This window comes from Oryzias latipes, chromosome 16, assembly GCF_002234675.1.
Source record: "Oryzias latipes chromosome 16, ASM223467v1".
Classification (NCBI taxonomy): domain Eukaryota; kingdom Metazoa; phylum Chordata; class Actinopteri; order Beloniformes; family Adrianichthyidae; genus Oryzias; species Oryzias latipes.
The window spans coordinates 16,895,845-16,914,128 of NC_019874.2; the positions used below are offsets into that span (position 1 = coordinate 16,895,845).

An 18,284-nucleotide genomic window follows, 5' to 3' on the forward strand; every position below is an offset into this window, starting at 1 on the left:
AACATCCTAAAAACTATTTTCATCAGAGTGGGTCTCCAATGCATCAAGGTTTGAATGTGCTCCATTGCATCTGCATTCATTTTCTCCACCGTTTTTACACCCAATAAAATTCAGTTACCAGGAAAACACACATGTTGTTCAGGTTGTCCGTCTGCCAATGTTCACTGAGCAGAATTTGACTGCAGGTCATTCTGGACTGATTACTGCACACAGTAGTGAGCAGTCTTTTACAGCGTACCTTTACTCCTGCTCTCTCCAAACGAACTCATAAGGAGAATGTTTGGGCATGCACCAGTAATAGATTGACATCTTTATTAAAATATTACAATACATTTGTGTACTGAAAGGAGCTGAAGGTTCAATCTGGAGAAACAATAAGCCATCCTAACTGTGCTAAGAATGACACTTCTCCCAAGAAAGTGTCTAAACGGGATAAAACATGACTTTTTAAAGTGATTCTTTGGGAATGACCCATATTTCATTTATAAAACATGTTTTTGTGTAGTCATTTATTTAAAAAACATGCTTTCCACTTTTTACTTGGTGGAAATGTTGCCATACTCTGTCTCTAAAGTTTTTTAAGATTTACTTAATGACTGACCTAAACTCCCTCTGGGACACAGCCGCTTGCAAGTGATTTATTGATGCAAACAGTACTTGCAAATTTGAAACTCGAGGTTGCACCATATTGAGCCAAGACATATTTATGAGCTAATTACCGAACGGAAAAAAAAAAAAGAAAGTCTAAGATTTCAAAGCAAGCTGCAAAAATCACACAACAATTGAACAAAACAAAAAAAAAGTGTTTATTTGAGAATGCTTGAGTGTGACAATAAATACATGAGCACTAAGCTAAGATTCCAGTGTAGAGCACCTACACCAACCTCATCTCTCCTACAAACACCAAAAAACTTCCAGTTCAGGTTTCTGTATCTGGGTTGGTCCCTTTGACACTGTAAACTCTCATCATGACTGTGAGTGCATGTTCTCATTTGTGGAAGGCTTTGGTTGGTTTTCTCTCAAACAGTTCTGCAGCTGGGTTAACAGTGTTTCACAGTCGACTGGCTTTACCTGTGGTTCAGTGTAGCACTTAAATCTTTTTGACCCAAACTAGCTTCCTTTCTGAACGGTCTCAATCCACTACAGGACAGTAGCAGAGGTCGTCGGCACAGAGCAGAGCTGGAAAAATAAATAATCGTTCCCTTTTATCTTTAAATATTCACATCAAACATCCCGTGTGTTAATTACAAGCTAAGGTGAATACATAACACTGACTGCAGAGGTGAGTTTGCACTTGTGTGGAAATGTGAGTAAAAGCGTAAAAAAAAAAAAGGTTAGGTTTAAACAATTAGCCCACAAACATCTGCCTTTTGTTGCTTGTTTTCATGGTCTCATTTGTTTGTCTCGCTCAACTTTGCAGTCCACTAATATTTTGTGTTCAGATCACAGAAGGGGAGAGCAGTAGTGGTCCACTGACGTACTCGTATGCATAACTTGTGCCAGTGCTAATTCAGTGACGGCGAGCGATCTGTGGTCCACAACAGCTCAATGTAGGGCCACTTGGTCTGTAGACAACGCTTCACTGGAGTGTCATCAGTGCGAACCATTGGATCCTCAAATCCCAGAACCAAAGCAGTTCCCTCCACGTACTCGACCTGAAAGCACAAAGACGGGCAAATCAACACAAAGCACAAGATTAGTCAGGACACGTGTTTTTGAACTCTTCTGCAAAGACTTCCTCTGCAAACATCAAAGACCAGGATCCAAATAAACAGCTGATTCTCTGAACCCCACACACATCAGCTTTAGAGGACTTCTGCTTCAGCGTCTGGTATTTCCATCAGAGAGGGAATTGCCTTCACAACCTTACAGGCGCCATATGTCGGCAGGAGTCTCTGTGTGGGCACGTATGTGGCGTCGTTCCTTCTGCTACAGGTAGGAACGCAGGAAAGAAAGGCTTTACAGCCGAGACAGAAGTGACAGATGGAAAAATGGATGTCTCTGGGTATCAGGGTTGTGTGACTGACGACATTTACTGACAATCATCATTCATCAATTGCAGGACAGGCTTACGCTTCCACATTTATCAAGTCAGTTGTTTTTGTGCCAAAAATGACTTAGAGAAATAAAAAGGCTCTTCCAGGGTCTTTGGATAGATGGACGCACCATTAGGCTCACAACAGACAGCGTTTATCCTGGAGCGGTCCGCTGCCTCACGCTGTGTGCACGCCAGAGCAAATGTGTGTGAAGGATGACGGGAAGAAGAGAGTGGTAATAAGGAGACATGGATGGAATATTACTAAGGAAACAACAGCATTAGTAATAATCAAACAATAAAAACACACACCCCTCACATGAAAGAGTGCCTTACCTTCTCTTTGTAGTTGGACTGTTTGAGTCCATTGTAGTGGTAGATGGGAAATGAGTCTGGGATTCCTGAATCCTGCGAGAGAGACGAGAGTTGAGTGGAAACCCGGTGTGCTGTTAAACAGACTTAGCACACAATGGCACACACGTGACGAAACATTTGCAAAACATTTGTTTTTGTTTTTTTGGTCTTACGACTAAAACCCTTCGAATAAATCCCACATATCAAACATTTGTGTTCATTTCTGCATGGCAACGTCCAATTCGGATTCCTGCAAAGCAGCCAACAATGCTGTTGGTCCAAAAACACTTCTAAGAAAACTGCCGTAAAAGTGCAGAGAACGCTTGCTGGGTGTGAGTGCGTCCAGCTCCTCGTCTCTATATGCCAATATTTGAAACTCAAGCCCTCACTCACCCCTGGTCCCCTGTGCGTCCGTTGAGTGTGTGTGAGTGTAGTTTGTGTCTAGTTGGCTAATGGTAGTGTAATTCTTTGTGGTCCAGAGCCATTCCTCTGGTGAGTCTCTAAAGCCCTGATCACTTTAACACAGTTCTTCATCTCTGCTCTCTGTCCATCTTCCTCACTTGTTCGATCTCATTAAAGGTTGCTTTCAGCTGTCTCTAAACTTTCCAATAAGTAAAGGTGTAATTAGGAAAATGAATATTCATATAGGAACTTTTTGATTCACACCAAAATATTGTTCCATCAATGTGTGGGAAGCTGTCACTCACATCACAGCTCAGTGAAAGCTCATTTCTACGCCGACGCATACCTGATCAGGGAAAAATTCCAGCAGGAACGGGCCCAGAAGAATCACACCCAGGTTCTCTGGATCTAGCTTGGTCTTCACCAGACTGACGCTGAAAAGGCACAGACAAAGAAAGCACACAGGCAGATAAGAAACCCCAACAGAACCATGGAGACGAGCCGAGGGGAGCAAAGGAAAATGCGTCTGCAAAGCCAAACTGAAGGACCCAAACATATCATTCCCTCATCAGTCAGCTTCTGGTACATGTTTTGGTCAGTGTGTTCATGCTTTCATGAATGCTGTGGTACAACTAAATATACCTTTTCCAGACATTCCTCTGAGTTAGATCAGTGTTGTTATTCCACTCTTGATAAAAAAAATATATATATATAAAAAAAGAATCCGCTCAGAATGGCCTTTTAAGGCAGCAAAGAGTGTTTTACCCAGACAGGCAGAAGAGAACCATCATTTATTTATCTGCTGATTAGACAGACATGTCTGCCGTAGTGCCGAAAAACAAAACCCAGTTTCTAAAAGTTGTATAGGACTGCATGATGGAACCAAACTGAACACATGGAACAACACCAAGAACCACAAACTGAGATATGGTGGATAAGGACAGTTCTTTTTATGCACTATAGGACTGAATTTTAAATTGTTATTGTAAGACAAATGTGGAAAACAATTGCATCTAGATGGGATATAATAGCCACTTATTGTGTTTAACACAGCCAGTTAACATTTAAGAGGAGTTTTGGATCTATTGGAATCATGACAGATGCCACAAAAATTTAGCAGCAAATCAAATATTTGTACCTCTAACAATATTTTATCTTTTAAAATCTCTACATAGTATAATTTATCAGATGTGATAAAACAATAGGAAGCCTTGTTTTTCAGATGGGTTCAACAATCAGATGGGTATAAATAAAAGAAAGAAAACCTGCCTCAAATAGATTCTTGGAGCTTTTTGATGCTCCTAGTAAATCCTTTCCTTCCTGCACTAAAGATGCTACTTCTTTCACCTGCAGGAACCCCAACAAAAGCTCTTGCTGTGAGATGAGAAACAAAACTTGCCTGTTTGCCGTGTGTTGTTGTGATCTATTAACCATCTGGTAGAGTGCAGACCAGACCTGTGGTCCGGTTACTTTTCAAAGCCCACGGGTGCAGCACTACGACTTCAGTGTTCCTCGGCAGAGAACCTGTTCCTGTTTGAAGCAGCAGTACTGTAGATTTCTTCAAGCCTTTCTTGCTGTTAATTATCCCCCTTTTTTCTATTTCCTAGTTTTTTATGGTGGGTTCTCTACAATCTGCCTTTATAGTAGTGCAGCAGTGAAATGTGAGCATAGGGTTTTTGACCTGGCCTGGCCTTGATTTAGGAGTCAGGTGGTGCGTGTGCACGCACACACGCACTTACTAAAGCATGCAGACATATGAACACGAAAGAACTTACTACTCAGGCTCGGAGACAAGGTCAAGAGCCTTCATCACATCCTCCAGCAGAGACTCTGGGATAAAGCCATTATCTGCAGACAAAGAGTCAGTGGGAAAGAGATACAAGGAAGGACTTGCTAACCATTCAGTCTAACTTGACTACACATGTGGAGCAAGAACTGTTTACATCATTGGCAGTGAACTCATGTGACACACTCCACTAAACATACAGATGTTCTTTTTCTCTGACCTATATTTCAAAGACAAGGGTGATTGCTTTACCTTAGAGGAGCAATTCTAAGCAGCAACATGTGGTTTGAGCAGGTTTTTGGTTGATTAAGCTCTCATCGGTTTGTGTCACTGCAACAGTGGCATGCAAGTCGATGGGAATCCGTTGTTTAGATCCAAACACAAACACCCGAGTGTCTCATGAAAAAGATTAACAGACATGTGTTGTTCTTGTTTGCTAGAGCGACTCTTTTCTTCTTTTCCAGAACCAGATATTCTTCATCAACTGAAGTGACAGTGAGAGGAGGGGGCGTGCACAAACACCAGACAGAAATGTGACAAATTCCCTCTGAATGGGGAGGTCTGTGAGTGGGTCACCGTAGAGTGACTGTGTGTGGTATCCTTGTTCCACAACACAGGGAGCTGTACCGACTCTGTGTGACATAAACAGATTTATGGCTCTTTGACAGTTTCAACTGCACTGTTGTATGTATATGTGTGTGCTGTGTACAGTATGATGGCCTTTTATGTGTGCATAAATATGCATTTAAACCTGAGGTTACAGATGTGTGTACATTTGCTTGAGGAAAGACCAGATGGCGAGCAGGATGATGGCTGCTTAAGGTGGTAATCTTTGCCATGGGAAAATGAGAATTTCGTTTATATTGTTGTTGTCAAAACTGTCTGAGCGAGCAAGACTGCTCAAAATCGACGTGAGTCATAGCAGGGTTACACTACATCAAAAATGGATGGAGCTCAAGAAATCAGCAACACCATGCTTTGAGCCAGAATGGGAGTTTTACCATTTAAGGCAATGGAGAAAGCAGGCTTTTTTCCACAATGAAAGCACAGAAATATGAAGGTATGCATTCTGACTGGTGATTTATAGAAACAGTTGACTTCTCTTCAATATGAGCGGTGCCAAGAATGATAAAACAGTGCACAGCAAAGACCTGTCATTCCTAAATCGTTCTCTTTTTCATTTTCCTGATATTGAAGTAAAAAAAGAAGGAACAATCAAAACAAAAGATGGGTTTTCATGAAAGTAGAGATCTCCGAGTTTGGCTCAACCTCGACGCTTGATATTTTAGGACTTTGTGACACAAAATATTGTCTTTTTTAAATCTGATCTATCATTGCATCTATTCGACACACAAACATGCAGCAAATGGAGTGATGCAGCAAAGCACACGTCTAATTTGCGAGCTTGAAAGACTCAAGCAGACAGTGAAGCCTGGTCAGGAAGTTGGAAGGGATTACGTCATGCTAAACTGTTACAAGCAACCAGAAACAAAACCTGGAGGGATAAAGACAAACAAGAGCCAGTTGTGTTGGTCATGTGATAACATAAAGAAAGGGCCTCCAGATATACATTTCCCCACCAGCAGATGGGTACATTGTGAGTATTTTTATTTATTTTTATTGCCGACTACTGTAATTCAATCACACAATTCATCATGTGAGCAAAAGTGTTGTTCATTAAAAAACAACAACATATTACTCTTAATTGTGGTTAGTGTTGCAACACGCAACCACTCTTGTTTCCTGTTTTGGCTCTAATCAAGTTAATTCTGAGCCGTTTTTAAATTTCACTTGAGACATCAGTTCTGTAAATGGAGGAGATCTATCTGGCAGCACAGTGAACAAACCCCCTTCATGTGTTGTGGTTGGCGGTTAGAGACGAAGCTTGTAATGTGCCTGAATGCAATATTTCTGTGTAGATGTTGGCGAGGTAAGGAAACACAGACGGGAGTATCACCCTGTTGCTGAATCTTCTCATCTCTGAGGCCTTTCATGATATTTCTAGATGTTGGTCAACTCTTTCATGAGAAAACGCATCTCAGATGCAGGAAGATACTTCTTTGGTTTTCGTTAACTATTTAAAAATATACAATACGTCCTTCCCGTTGCCTTTCACCCTCTTCACCTGGAAGTGGAGAGAAGAGGGAAACAAAAAAAAAGAGAGGAGAAAAGAAGCAGGATGGTTGACTCAGCTGTAGAAGGAGCTGATCTCACTAACTCAAACAACAGCAGCAGAGATGAGAGGACAGAAACAGAACCGTGTTTTCCCTCTTAAAGAATGTAACAGAACAACAGAGAGGAGGCCAGAGGCACAGTGAGGGTCAGAAATGGTCTGGAACTGGAGACACAGAAGGAAAGCAGGTCCAGGATGTTGTTCTCCTGATTTGTGCTGGTGGCCGTTCCAACCTTGGGACTAATTAAAGAACACGAGCCAGGATTTGTCAAATACTTCACACATACAGTAGGGAACCGCTCCCAACAGAAACAAATATAGTAAAAGAAGGATGGAGGGGGAAGATTAGGAGCAACATTTTTTTGTTTATTACCTTCAGGATCGAATGACTGGAAGACCCTTCTTGCCTGTTCTGATGGAGACTCTGGACCTACCAGTGACATCTCCTATGAAAGAGAGCCAGAGGAAAGGAGAGACATGAGAAGGAGATAAAGAAAGTGTGTGGGTGAGCCAAAATGAAGTAGCATTACCATAAAGAATAGAATATATTAAAAAACAAAATGCAGACATGACACGGAAAATTTTCTTGGGAGATGAATGGCGCCCTGCTCGTGTGCAGAAGTTGTCTAATGTTGAGGTTTTGAGTGTGAAAGGAAAAAAGAAAAAAAAAGTGATGTGAAAGGGGCCTCAGCAATCAGCAGAGACCACTGGGTTATTAACTGATGTGCTGATAAACTCAGATGGCTTGTTTTCACTCCAAACACACAATCAGGAAATCAAGTCTTACATAAATATACCAAAGTTTGTAATAAGTTGTTGGTACAGTTTTAAAGAAAGCAGCTTTGGCAGGAAATAAGAAAACAAGTCAATGGCTTTTATGACAGGCCTGCCATTATATACTTGTTAAAAACACACTCCATCACTGACACGCACACTCAGAGCCTCTGGCTGCTTCACCTTAAACACTTGTCAGATTATCACAGGAATCAGTGTTGACAATTGTGTAACTTTAAGAACCTGAATGAGTCAGAAGGTTGTTCACTTCAAGGAGTGGTGTGCAAACTGGGGTGATGGGATGAAAAACACCTTTTTTTATGTCAACAATCCAATTTGAAAATGTAGGAGAGCAACTTCAACAGCTGCCAAGTTATTTAAAAAAAAAAAAAGATTTTAAATATTATAGTGGTCATTATTGATTTACTTAGATATAATTAGCCAAAATTTAAATGCTTAGTTTATATATTTTCATATTTTTTACATTTATATATTTTTTAGCCAAAGTCAGATTTACCACTAGGAAAAACAAAACAAAAAGTAAAACATATATTAAAATATTTTATGTAAAAATGCTTTTAGAATATTTGCTGCAAACATAAAAGACTCAGTGAAAATGGGGAAACAAACTTCCCTAAAAAACCCAAAAAACAAAAACAAGTCCTCTTTAACTCTTGAAGAATCTATAACCCATAGAAACTGGTTCAGAATCATTTGCAGCAGATCATGCATGCCATACATGTGAGAGGCCCCACTGCAGTTTAGAGGAGCAGACACATGGGAGTGCAGGTTGTGCAGGTGGAGGTGGGTGCCAGCCACTCAGCTTGTAGGGGGAGGCTGTTTGCTGTTTGTTCTGTATTCTCTCTGGGCAGATGGTTACCTGATAGCTAATGGCCCTGGGAGCCGTGTAACGGGAGACCACTGACCAGCAGATTCTACACCCTCCTCTCTGCATTTACATATTCATCCATACATTGTATAAATCCCCGGGCAGGGAAAGAAACAGTGCTTTTTCTTTGTGTTCCTGCTGTGAGTCCATTTTAATAAAAGGCATTGAGGGAAATTGATTGAGCCCAGATATCTGTATTAGAAATATTGTTAGGTTAATAAATCTTTGACTTGAATTGGAATCCCCCCCTTCTGTGCACTTTCATTCCAACAGAATCTCCACGCTTCACTTTCATGCCTTAATAAAATGTGCAGATAAGAATAGCTGGTTTTCTTCATCCTTTTTTTTAAATGAATTTGGATGAAATGAGTATTTATAACAGCAAATCACTGGACAAACACGACGGGGAAGCCAGCTCACCTCTTTGTTAAAAGCTTGAGCCTCAGATTAAAAAAAAACTGCTTTGCTCTCATAGTTTACAATTTAGCACACCAGAAGATAAAGGGGTGTTTGGAAGGGGTGGGGGGGCACATCAAGAGGAGATGACTCCCAGCTGCAGGCTCTTCACGTGCAAAGAACAACAGTTGCACGCCAACAGACATGCAGTCATACGATGTTCTGTCACCCCGACTATAGCTGGAGCCTGATCTGTTAACATTACAAGCTCCATTAATCTGACAGTAGATTGATCATTAGTTAGAAATGCATATGTTTCCATTATGAAAGTAGACAAGATAAATAAAGCGCCCGTAGCAGCTGAAGTATAAACTGTTTTGATAAATGACTCCCATGCCTTGTATTTTACTTTAGGAAAGTGTGAACACATTCCAAAAATAAAGTCATATGAAGAGATTTTCATTGCTTGAGGGGATTCTGAATTGTCCCTAAGAGTGAATGTGATTGTGTGGCCCGGAAACCATACAGGCTGTACTCCGTCTTTGCCCAATAGTAGCTGGGTTGGCTCCAGAAACCTCATGACCTCAAATGGGACTAAATAGGTTTAGAAAATAGATGGATGAATGAAGAGAGGATTAATAAATGTCCAACTTCACCTAAACCCACTGATCTTCATCAACTAAAGAACAGGTCATCCTCCAAACTAGGATGAATGCTTTTGCTGATAGCCGATTAACCTAAATGTTTGTATTGAGACAACAGAAAAGAGTGTAATTCATAGGCAGCAGACTGGCTGGAACATAGACGATGGCTGGGCACACAGATGATGAGGTTGTGCGTGTCTGTGTGCACATGCGACCAATGACAGGTCAGCCTGCTGGTCTTTGATCCATGTTTTATTAGAGGCCTCGGGAAGACGCTGCTGAGTTGGAAAACAACTCGTGGAGCTAACAAACTCTGCGGGAGGCGGCATGTTTAAGTCTGCATTGGCCCCAGTAATAGTTTCTCTCCAATGTGAACGTGTTTGTAAAAGACAGAATGAGTGCAGTAAATACACGACATTCTCTTGAGCGTGTTTGCTTATATGGAAGTAGAAAAATCCTCTGGAGTGCTCAGGCAAACACACAGCAAAATGACACAAACAAACGGCTTTGCCAGAGGTCTGCTTCTTTTAAGAGTTGCTAATGAAATCAAGGAGCAAATTCCAAAGCCAACAGCTTGACCTTTTTGCTCAAACCCTTGACCTGTACGTCGGAGCAACAACAAGCTAACCCTAAAGGGGTAAAGCAAGAATAACACGCAAATACACGCTACCCCGCGGACTTGAATACACAACGTAATGGAAAACATTTGCTCTGAGCAAAACCAGGATACAAGCAGAAATCAAACATGTCTTTACTTTACTACATTTATTTACTAATACTTGTCTAAAACACACTTTGTGTGGCACCTTGTTCTTAGTATCAGGGATTCTGCTCAACACTGCTCCAAATAAAGAACCTAATATAGACAAATAGTCTTATAACCTTATTTATCATTTTGTGTTTGGAGATTTGACTTTAATCTTAACCACAACTCTTTTGTATTTTGCCGTTTTTTATCCCATAAAGCTAAGAGGACCTCTTGTCTTGATGTCTATTATTTTCTCATGCAGTGTTTGGCTTCCTTCTCCTGTGCTAAGTAGGTTCTCCAGTTTTGGAGTATTTCCTTGCGTTCCACACTTGACTTTTTGTTCCTTCTTTTCCTTTCCCTTTTATCCTTTATCTTTGTACGCAGGTTGCTGCTTCTTGTAAGACAGGTAGTCACTGCACTACTAGAATTACCCTTTATCCCCTCAGGCTGGTCAACAGAAAGAACTATTGTGTGTTGAATGGCTTTGAGTGGTTACTGAGTATATTGGAGACGATCATTTTCTCAACAACAAAGCAGAGGTCTTCAACAGTGTCTCCTGTCTTGTTTCCGGGACGTAAAAAGATAAAAACTCACAATATGACAGAGAGGAAACTCTGTAAGAGTTTAATACGAATAAAGTCTGCATTTCTGATTGGTTGGGTTTACTGAATGTGCTCCAATACAAAGACAAAAATGGGGGGGGGGGGATCATTCCTGCAGGTAGGCGTGTATGTGTGTGTGTGGTTCAGATGTTGACAAACGGAACAAAACAGTGATTTATGGAAGATGTCTTAAATGAGCAAAGGTGCATCTGGCTACAAAGGAGATAGGACACCAGAGAGTCGCTGTATTGAGCAGTGATGGGCTGTCTTACACTTGTACATGCTCTGGGGAACAGAGAGAACAATTCAGAGCTCTCACACCGAAAAATGCAACCATTTATCTGCATGGCCTTTAGCTTGAGATGTCACACATTATTAATGGCTGTTCATGTAAACCACTTTTTTAGGATGCATGTGGCCTGTGCCCACTGATCATGTGAAGAACAGAAAGTACCGGTAATTCTGTTTGGAGGAGAAAAAAAAACCTTTAAAGTTGCAGCAGATTGGTTTCTTAGAGCAGTTTTAAGATTTAACCATTTACCTTAGTAAAGTTAGCTATATATCATTTCTCTTATTGCTGAATATAGTATATTAAATGTTTGATTTGAATTAGAGTTGCATAAATTTATTTGGGGTCCTTTATTGTTATACGTATCAATGGAATAATTGTTTCTATTAAATAATAATTTTCTTACTTTCATTTTTTGTTTTATTCTAAAAATAAAAATATTTAAGAAGCCTCTGAATATATAGGAAAAAGACAAATTGGTTGTCTTTTGGTTAGTTTAAACAGAGCCTCTCTGGTTAAACGGACCTACACTGAGGGTCAGACTCTTGCTCCCAAAGTCCTTAAAGGACGTCCTGTGTGTGTTTGTAGACTGAAGCTGGAGTCTAAAAGTAAGCACTGCAAAGTCTCCAATAGTTCCTAGACATCCATCGGCCCAAAGCACAACTACTGTATGTATGCACACATACATGCATGTGACTCTGGAGAGATTCAGATGCAGCCTGCGAACCTCATCACTTAGTGAGGCCTGAGTACAGAGTGATGAGAAAAGTCACAGGAGGATCGCCCTCCCTTAAGCTCCTTCCTTGAGTGAGCACGGCAGAACTCTTTTAAGTGCATCCTTTCTCTACTTCCTTTCTTCCCCTTTCCTTCCCCTGCGGGACCAACAATCTGAAGAAGTTGACTGAAATGCACTGGGGGGATCCTTCACTTGGACAACTGGGCTGCTGAAGAAAGAAGCAGGAAAACCACTTCAAAGACAGCGGAGGGAAAGGAGAGAAGAATCTTTTTTTGAACGTATCCGACTTTATCTGTCTGTCCCTCTTCTTACATTTCAGAAAGTCAGAAAGCAGATCACAGGACATGCCATTACAAGCTCTGAGCTACTTGGATAAATACATAGATCCTAAAAGAGAGCAGGCGGTATTGTGAGGGGGCAACCAAAGATGGAAGAGTAGCCATTGTAGATGGAAATCAGATAAAAATCCTAAATTCTATTAGGCTAATGGTATGAAAGCAGTGACAGGCACTCAAGGGAATGCACACCTATCTCTTACGGCAGAAAAAAAGAGCTAGTGACCATCAGTAGCAGGGATCATGTTATCGGCTTTTGTGAGAAAAGGCTTTCTTTTTCAGCTAAAAGCTGTATAACTAGGTTGGGTAAATATTTCTCTTTCAAAGCTTTAAATAAGGAGGTTCAAATTAGTTCTTTAAACACAGGTTCACATTGAGATTTACCAGCAGGGGCAACGATTCCCACCTCAGATTGATCCACAAGTCGCTGAGCAAATTTTCTGCCACCACAAACTAAAGTCAGCAGAATGTGCAAGCTTGAATGCATGTGTATGTTGAAGCTGCCATTACTCAAACATATCCACATGAAAACCTTGGAACTTGATTCCCTACAGAAGGCCAACTGCCTGAAAAGCCACATATATTATTTTATAAATGTAACACTAATGCTAATCAGTATTAGGTTTCCTGGAATATATCTGTCAAACCACATATATGTGTGTGTGTGTGTGTGATTACATCCAGCAAACCGTAAGTCATCATTGGTACATGCATGACGACACCAGGTCATCAATGAGCCAACATATGATACACTCAATTAGCAGGCCGCAGCTTTATTCATGTAATGTAGTGTTTAATCAATGGTATAGAAATGTGGTGGTTCATGTCTGCAGCATTTTGCTTTGCCTCCCTGCAGTCTTTATCAAAATGATTCGCTCCAACAGTGAATCCCAACATTATTCATAAGTGACAGCAGCATGACATCACATGCGTACAATGTAACCTAACCTGACTGATTGGTGTGCAAGTTCAGCATCAATGTCAGGTGATGTTTGAGAATAATAACATCTCCGATGTGCTTGAGTTTAAAGATCTTTATCTATATTCTTATAGGGAAGGAACTGTTGCTCCCCGTTGATCTTTGAAAGACCAAACAATTAAATACACAAAAAGAGCAAGAGGGAAAAAAATATATATTTCTTGCAAGAAATTAGATTCCAGTACGTCCATGACTAGTGGAATCTGTGCAGCTCCTAAGAAAACAATAACTTAAAAAAAAAAAAAATTATAATATACACGTTACATCCGGGCAGTATTCTGTCCTAAACTTTATAGTCACAACTGCACGAAGTGGGTGTCTATGGGTGAAAAATGGGCAAACCTGTACGGGGCACACAGGTGGCCCACATGAAATATCAGTCATAGATTGCTTGGTGAACGCGTAGAGTGATAATGTTCGTGCACATTTTTTTTCCCCCCAACGGCAAACACTTACACAAGTAGGTGAGATGAAAACATGTCATTTGGATTTTTCAACCTCCCCAAATCCTGCATACAGCGCAACCCAAAAAGCCGTCCCAGTCTGAAACAGACTGACCTACAGGCTCAAGTTCAACAATCAAACCACCGAAAAACCAGAGAACTCTGAAGAAGACATCTGTTCAGAACTAAAGCTTTAAAGAGGGGAACAATCTGAGGAATTCAATGTCGTCTACATGTTAACATTTCAATTAGCTTGCTTTAATCTTGGTTTTGGTTCCTGAACTGAAATTTCATGTCTGCTGAAGGTCAACTGTCTACATAAAAGCAGCTGACACCATAAAAACAAGTAAAGCTCAGAATTACTTGGAGAGTCAAAGGAAATGGTTATGTAAAACCTTTATTAGTACAGCTCTTTTTAGCAGAGTAAAAAAATAAAAACGTCTCCTAGCTTAAAAGCTGGTAAGCCAAGAAACAGCAACATCCATATATGACAGCCTCCTTTACTCATTTTTCTCCCGCTCCCCTTTAGCCTCCCTTCTTTTCCACACATTGATATCTGATCCGGACTATATTAAATCTGTTAAGAACATTCCTTATTTTGGTTTTTCTAACCTGCAGAGGAGACTGCTTTGTGTTACACTCTGTGTGTCGGCTGTGTGAAAAATGTGGGGGCTGAATAAGTGCTTGGAACTTGCCTTGGTGAAAAATACAGAGAGATGAGTTTCACTGCCAAGAATCCAAATAGGAAACTTTGGAGACTTGAAAAATGTCCCAACCTAAAAGAGAAAAGAAATGCAGGCATGCACATGCAAAAAAAATTAAAGAAATATAAGGCAATTGTCTTGAACAAATTCTTTTCTATAGGTTAGATACTTTAAAGCTTACAAACAGCATAAGCATCCTTTAAAATATTTAAATAACACAAAGTTGCTTTACTGATTACAAAAATATCACAAAAAGGAGCGGGAAGTGTTTGAATTATTGAATATTCAAACTTTTTTGGACTGGAAAGTTTGCTACAAAGGACAGGATATAACTTGTTTACATAACTTGTGTTGATCTCTGTTTCAGTCAAGCTTTATTATAAAAACAAAACCCTAATTCCAAAAAGTATGAGTATCAACCATAAAAATTCTACTTTTTGTGGATGTGTTGGTACCTTGCAGTAGCGCAGGGATTCCATTAGTGTGAGGAAGCCAACTGATGCTTGTTTATGAATTCCATGTAGCTCTAAAAGTAATAAAACAGAGATTCAAAAAAGAAACAAAAACACATGTATAATGCCAAAAATAGAAACAATTTTGCTTTGTTAATGCTAGAAATTCTAAGCAGCTGGGAAATATGGCTGATTTTAGTACCGAACTCTATAAATCTAGTATTCCTGTTTCTATTTTGTTATTTAGACTATGTTTTTTTCAGGCAGTAACTTTGCTTTTCATCATTTCAGTTTGCCATCTTACTCATGCCAGAGCATTCCCGATCTCCATCCCAAACGTTTGAGACAGCATGGCCAGTTACGAGCAGGTTCACCAGACTCTGGCTGCAACACACAAAACAGAAGATTAAAAAAATGGCAAACGTGACAAAACAAAATTAAAGGGGTTCTTAATTATAATAGATAACAGTTGAAGATACATTCCTGATCACACACATGAACTAATAAGGGCAGAAAACAGGTGAGAATGTGTTTTAATACCTTCCATGACCATGCACAGGATCTATGAGAGGCTCTGTTGGATCCTGGATCTCATTCCTAATATTTTCTATGCCCTGCACGAACAAAAAACAGAAACCAGAATATTGATGCAAAATCCTCTTGAAGGTCAAAACATTACTATTTAATGTTTTTTTTTAAAAAAAAAAAACACATACAAACAAACAAAAATATTTTGCAATCATTTTTAGAGAAGAATTAACATTTTTACCTTGGTGAGGATGACGGAGTAGAGGAAAAGTAAAACTCCACAGCACCCCCTCCAGGAGTGGTAGAGAGACAACACCTCTTCTCTCAGATCTGATGCTGACAGGATGGTTCGTTTGCTGAAAGATAAAAATCAACTGTAGGTTCAAAAGAACAATAAATACAGAAATTAATTCATCAAGAAAGTCAGATCCGCTAGGCTTTTTTTTTGCCACCACTGTTTCCCCCATGTGATTTCTCCTCATCTAAAAAATGGGCAATTTCATTGCGTATGTATTTGTTGCAACAACAATTAAGACAAATCAGTCAGTCCTTTAGGATGTGAGACCAAGATAAAAATTAAATGTAGACTAATTAAATGTAACAGAAAAGAAAACATATTCTACAGGTTTGCAGAGGAATCTTAAATCTTGATGTTAGAGCTGTCCATCAAAGTCACCAAGCCCCTCTGTGTTTTAAGTCAAAACAGATTTTTTACAAATCTCAGACTGCATTTATTTCACTTGGGTGAACCATCTAAAAACATGGTGTACTGTATAAGACGTATCTTTTTTTCATACTGGGTAATCAAGGATAGTCCTGAGTCATCAAATTTTTAGCATGGTGAAAAAGTTTAATACATGTAACTGTAAAAGAATGATGTGCGAGGTCTTAACATTATAGAAAACACAATGCATTACTCAATATTAGGATCACATCAGGTGAATTCAGCTGCCAAGATGCAAAGTGCTTCATATGTTAGAACACTTAGTGTCACTTACTGGAGAACACTGTGAAATCGCTCAAAGCTAAGATCCTCAGCAACCGAATAAGCTAGGCAAAAGAGAACACACAATCTCTTAACAAGCAAAACAAAATCTTGAAAAGGTTAGTCATAACAAAATACCCCCCCCCCCATTTTTGACATAAAACAACGCCTCAGTAAATGAGTGGGCACTAAATTAATGCATGCATCTCATGCTAGAAAGTGATAGACACAGCACTTACTGGGTTGCTGCTCCTGCAGAGGCTTGCTGCTTTCGGGCTTGTCCTGTGTTTGTACCTGTGACTCTGGCTCTGTTGCAGTAAGTTTGCCAGTGTCTGGGGAATGTCCCTTAGCCCAGGTCACAATGCAGAACCCAGTTGAAAGGCTGGCACAGGCTGACTCAAGAATTTCACTCAACGTAGAACACAGGGCTGTTTTCTGTTCTTCCTCTAAACAGATAGAGACAATGTTGATTAATTGAAATGAAAACGTAACAAAACTACATAAGTAACACCAAAATTTGTAGCTTGAATGTTTTTTTCCCCCACTAATAATCTACCTGGTAGTTGTCTCCAGTTGGAGCTTTCTCTGTTAAAAAGTATATTCTTCAAAAGAAAAGCCTGTATAAAAAAAAAAAAAAAAACCCTCTCAGACTGTGTAAGGACAGACTCAATGGCAAGTTCCAAAAAAACTTTTATATCTTGATTTGATAAAGCAACAAGACAGTACCTGGACAGGTGCAATTACAGCACATGGTCCTCCTTCAAACTGCTCCAGCGCTGTGGGTTCATACTCGCTAAAAACAAACCCTGTTTAACGGGAGAGAAAATAAGGTACAAAAGAAAACTTACTTTGATATTTTCTGAGTTTGTAAGAAGCACTCACACCTCCACTTCAAGAAGGGCCCACATTAAATTTGAGTTTCAGAGGGATTTCAACAAAACATCCAAACATAAGCAGGAAACGGTAATGATTTTCAGTAATATTGAGAAATTCCTCCATCAGCTAGAAACCAGGAGGGAAAATGTCAAAGCATTGATGATTCCATTTATCAAATAAACATTATTGTTCATTTTAGGACATTCAAATACATGATCATACCTTGGGTCCATCTTCGAAAGATTGAGGCTGACACACCTCCATCAGAAGTCCTCCCCCAGACCAAGTCCACCACCTCTTTATTCAGCTCTGACATGTTTTATTTCGGTTCTTCTTATAATCCACTTTTTTTAAAGGCTGTGCCTGTGACATCTGCCACAAGCCACTCCTGAGACTAAACTGGCACCAAACGCACGAGTAGGGATGACATCAACTTTGCCAAATCAACCTATAGCTAAAAAGGTGAAAAACACAAATTACTATTGGTTTATCACCCGGAAGCAGTTTAAAGATTAAGTCAGACCTCAAATGTCAAAGTGCAGTGGAACTGTTGACGGCTGATAACGTAATAATATTTTTCTGCAATGAATGTTTGAAACTAGCTTCATCAACTGCTAACAGCTAAGAAGAGCTGCATGCAACCACCAAACGGTAAACCATACATTTGAAGACACAAAATAATTGATTATAAAAATTAAGAGCACCCTGGTTTGCTATAATTTAAAATAATTCGCGACTTAACAATAATAATTAAAAATGTAAAGCTGTTTTGGCAATAACCCAGCCTAGCATTAGCAGCAACGCTACCAGCAGCTAACCGTTGCTTTGTGTCATTCACTTCCCATTAATCAGTAGCGACTACAAATAAACAGTTAAGTCCAGATGTAGAATTTTCGGTCACCTCGGTAAAAAGTCGAGCTGTCAGAATTTCTCTGTGAATATATTTTTGTTGAAATTACCACCGAATGCCACTTTTCCGTCATTCGTATATTTACTGACAGCAAACTGTGGGGGGGAAACGTACGTACGTAAATCTGTACGTAACTCCCGATTGGTTGACATCATGAGGGCCAAGTTGTTAGCTCATTGGTCAAATGATATGTCAATAAAGTCGAACACCTGCCCACATTTACGTAACAGAGAGAAAGATAATT

The 18,284-nt window shown here is 39.8% G+C and overlaps 1 protein-coding gene across 1 annotated transcript; it reads right to left on the reverse strand.

The window, feature by feature from the left end:
• Positions 1–782: 782 nt before the first annotated feature.
• mindy3 (MINDY lysine 48 deubiquitinase 3) lies at positions 783–18,164 on the reverse strand. The gene is made up of 16 exons (XM_004077853.4): positions 18,032–18,164; positions 17,353–17,584; positions 16,981–17,060; positions 16,811–16,871; positions 16,494–16,700; positions 16,268–16,319; positions 15,511–15,625; positions 15,282–15,355; positions 15,046–15,125; positions 14,745–14,815; positions 14,281–14,361; positions 7,124–7,196; positions 4,567–4,639; positions 3,138–3,225; positions 2,372–2,443; positions 783–1,655 (listed from the first exon to the last, which is right to left on the reverse strand). The coding sequence occupies exons 2-16, from the start codon at positions 17,444–17,446 to the stop codon at positions 1,506–1,508; spliced, it is 1,371 nt and encodes a 456-aa protein (XP_004077901.1). The 5' UTR covers positions 17,447–17,584; positions 18,032–18,164; the 3' UTR covers positions 783–1,505.
• Between the last annotated feature and the right edge of the window lie 120 nt (positions 18,165–18,284).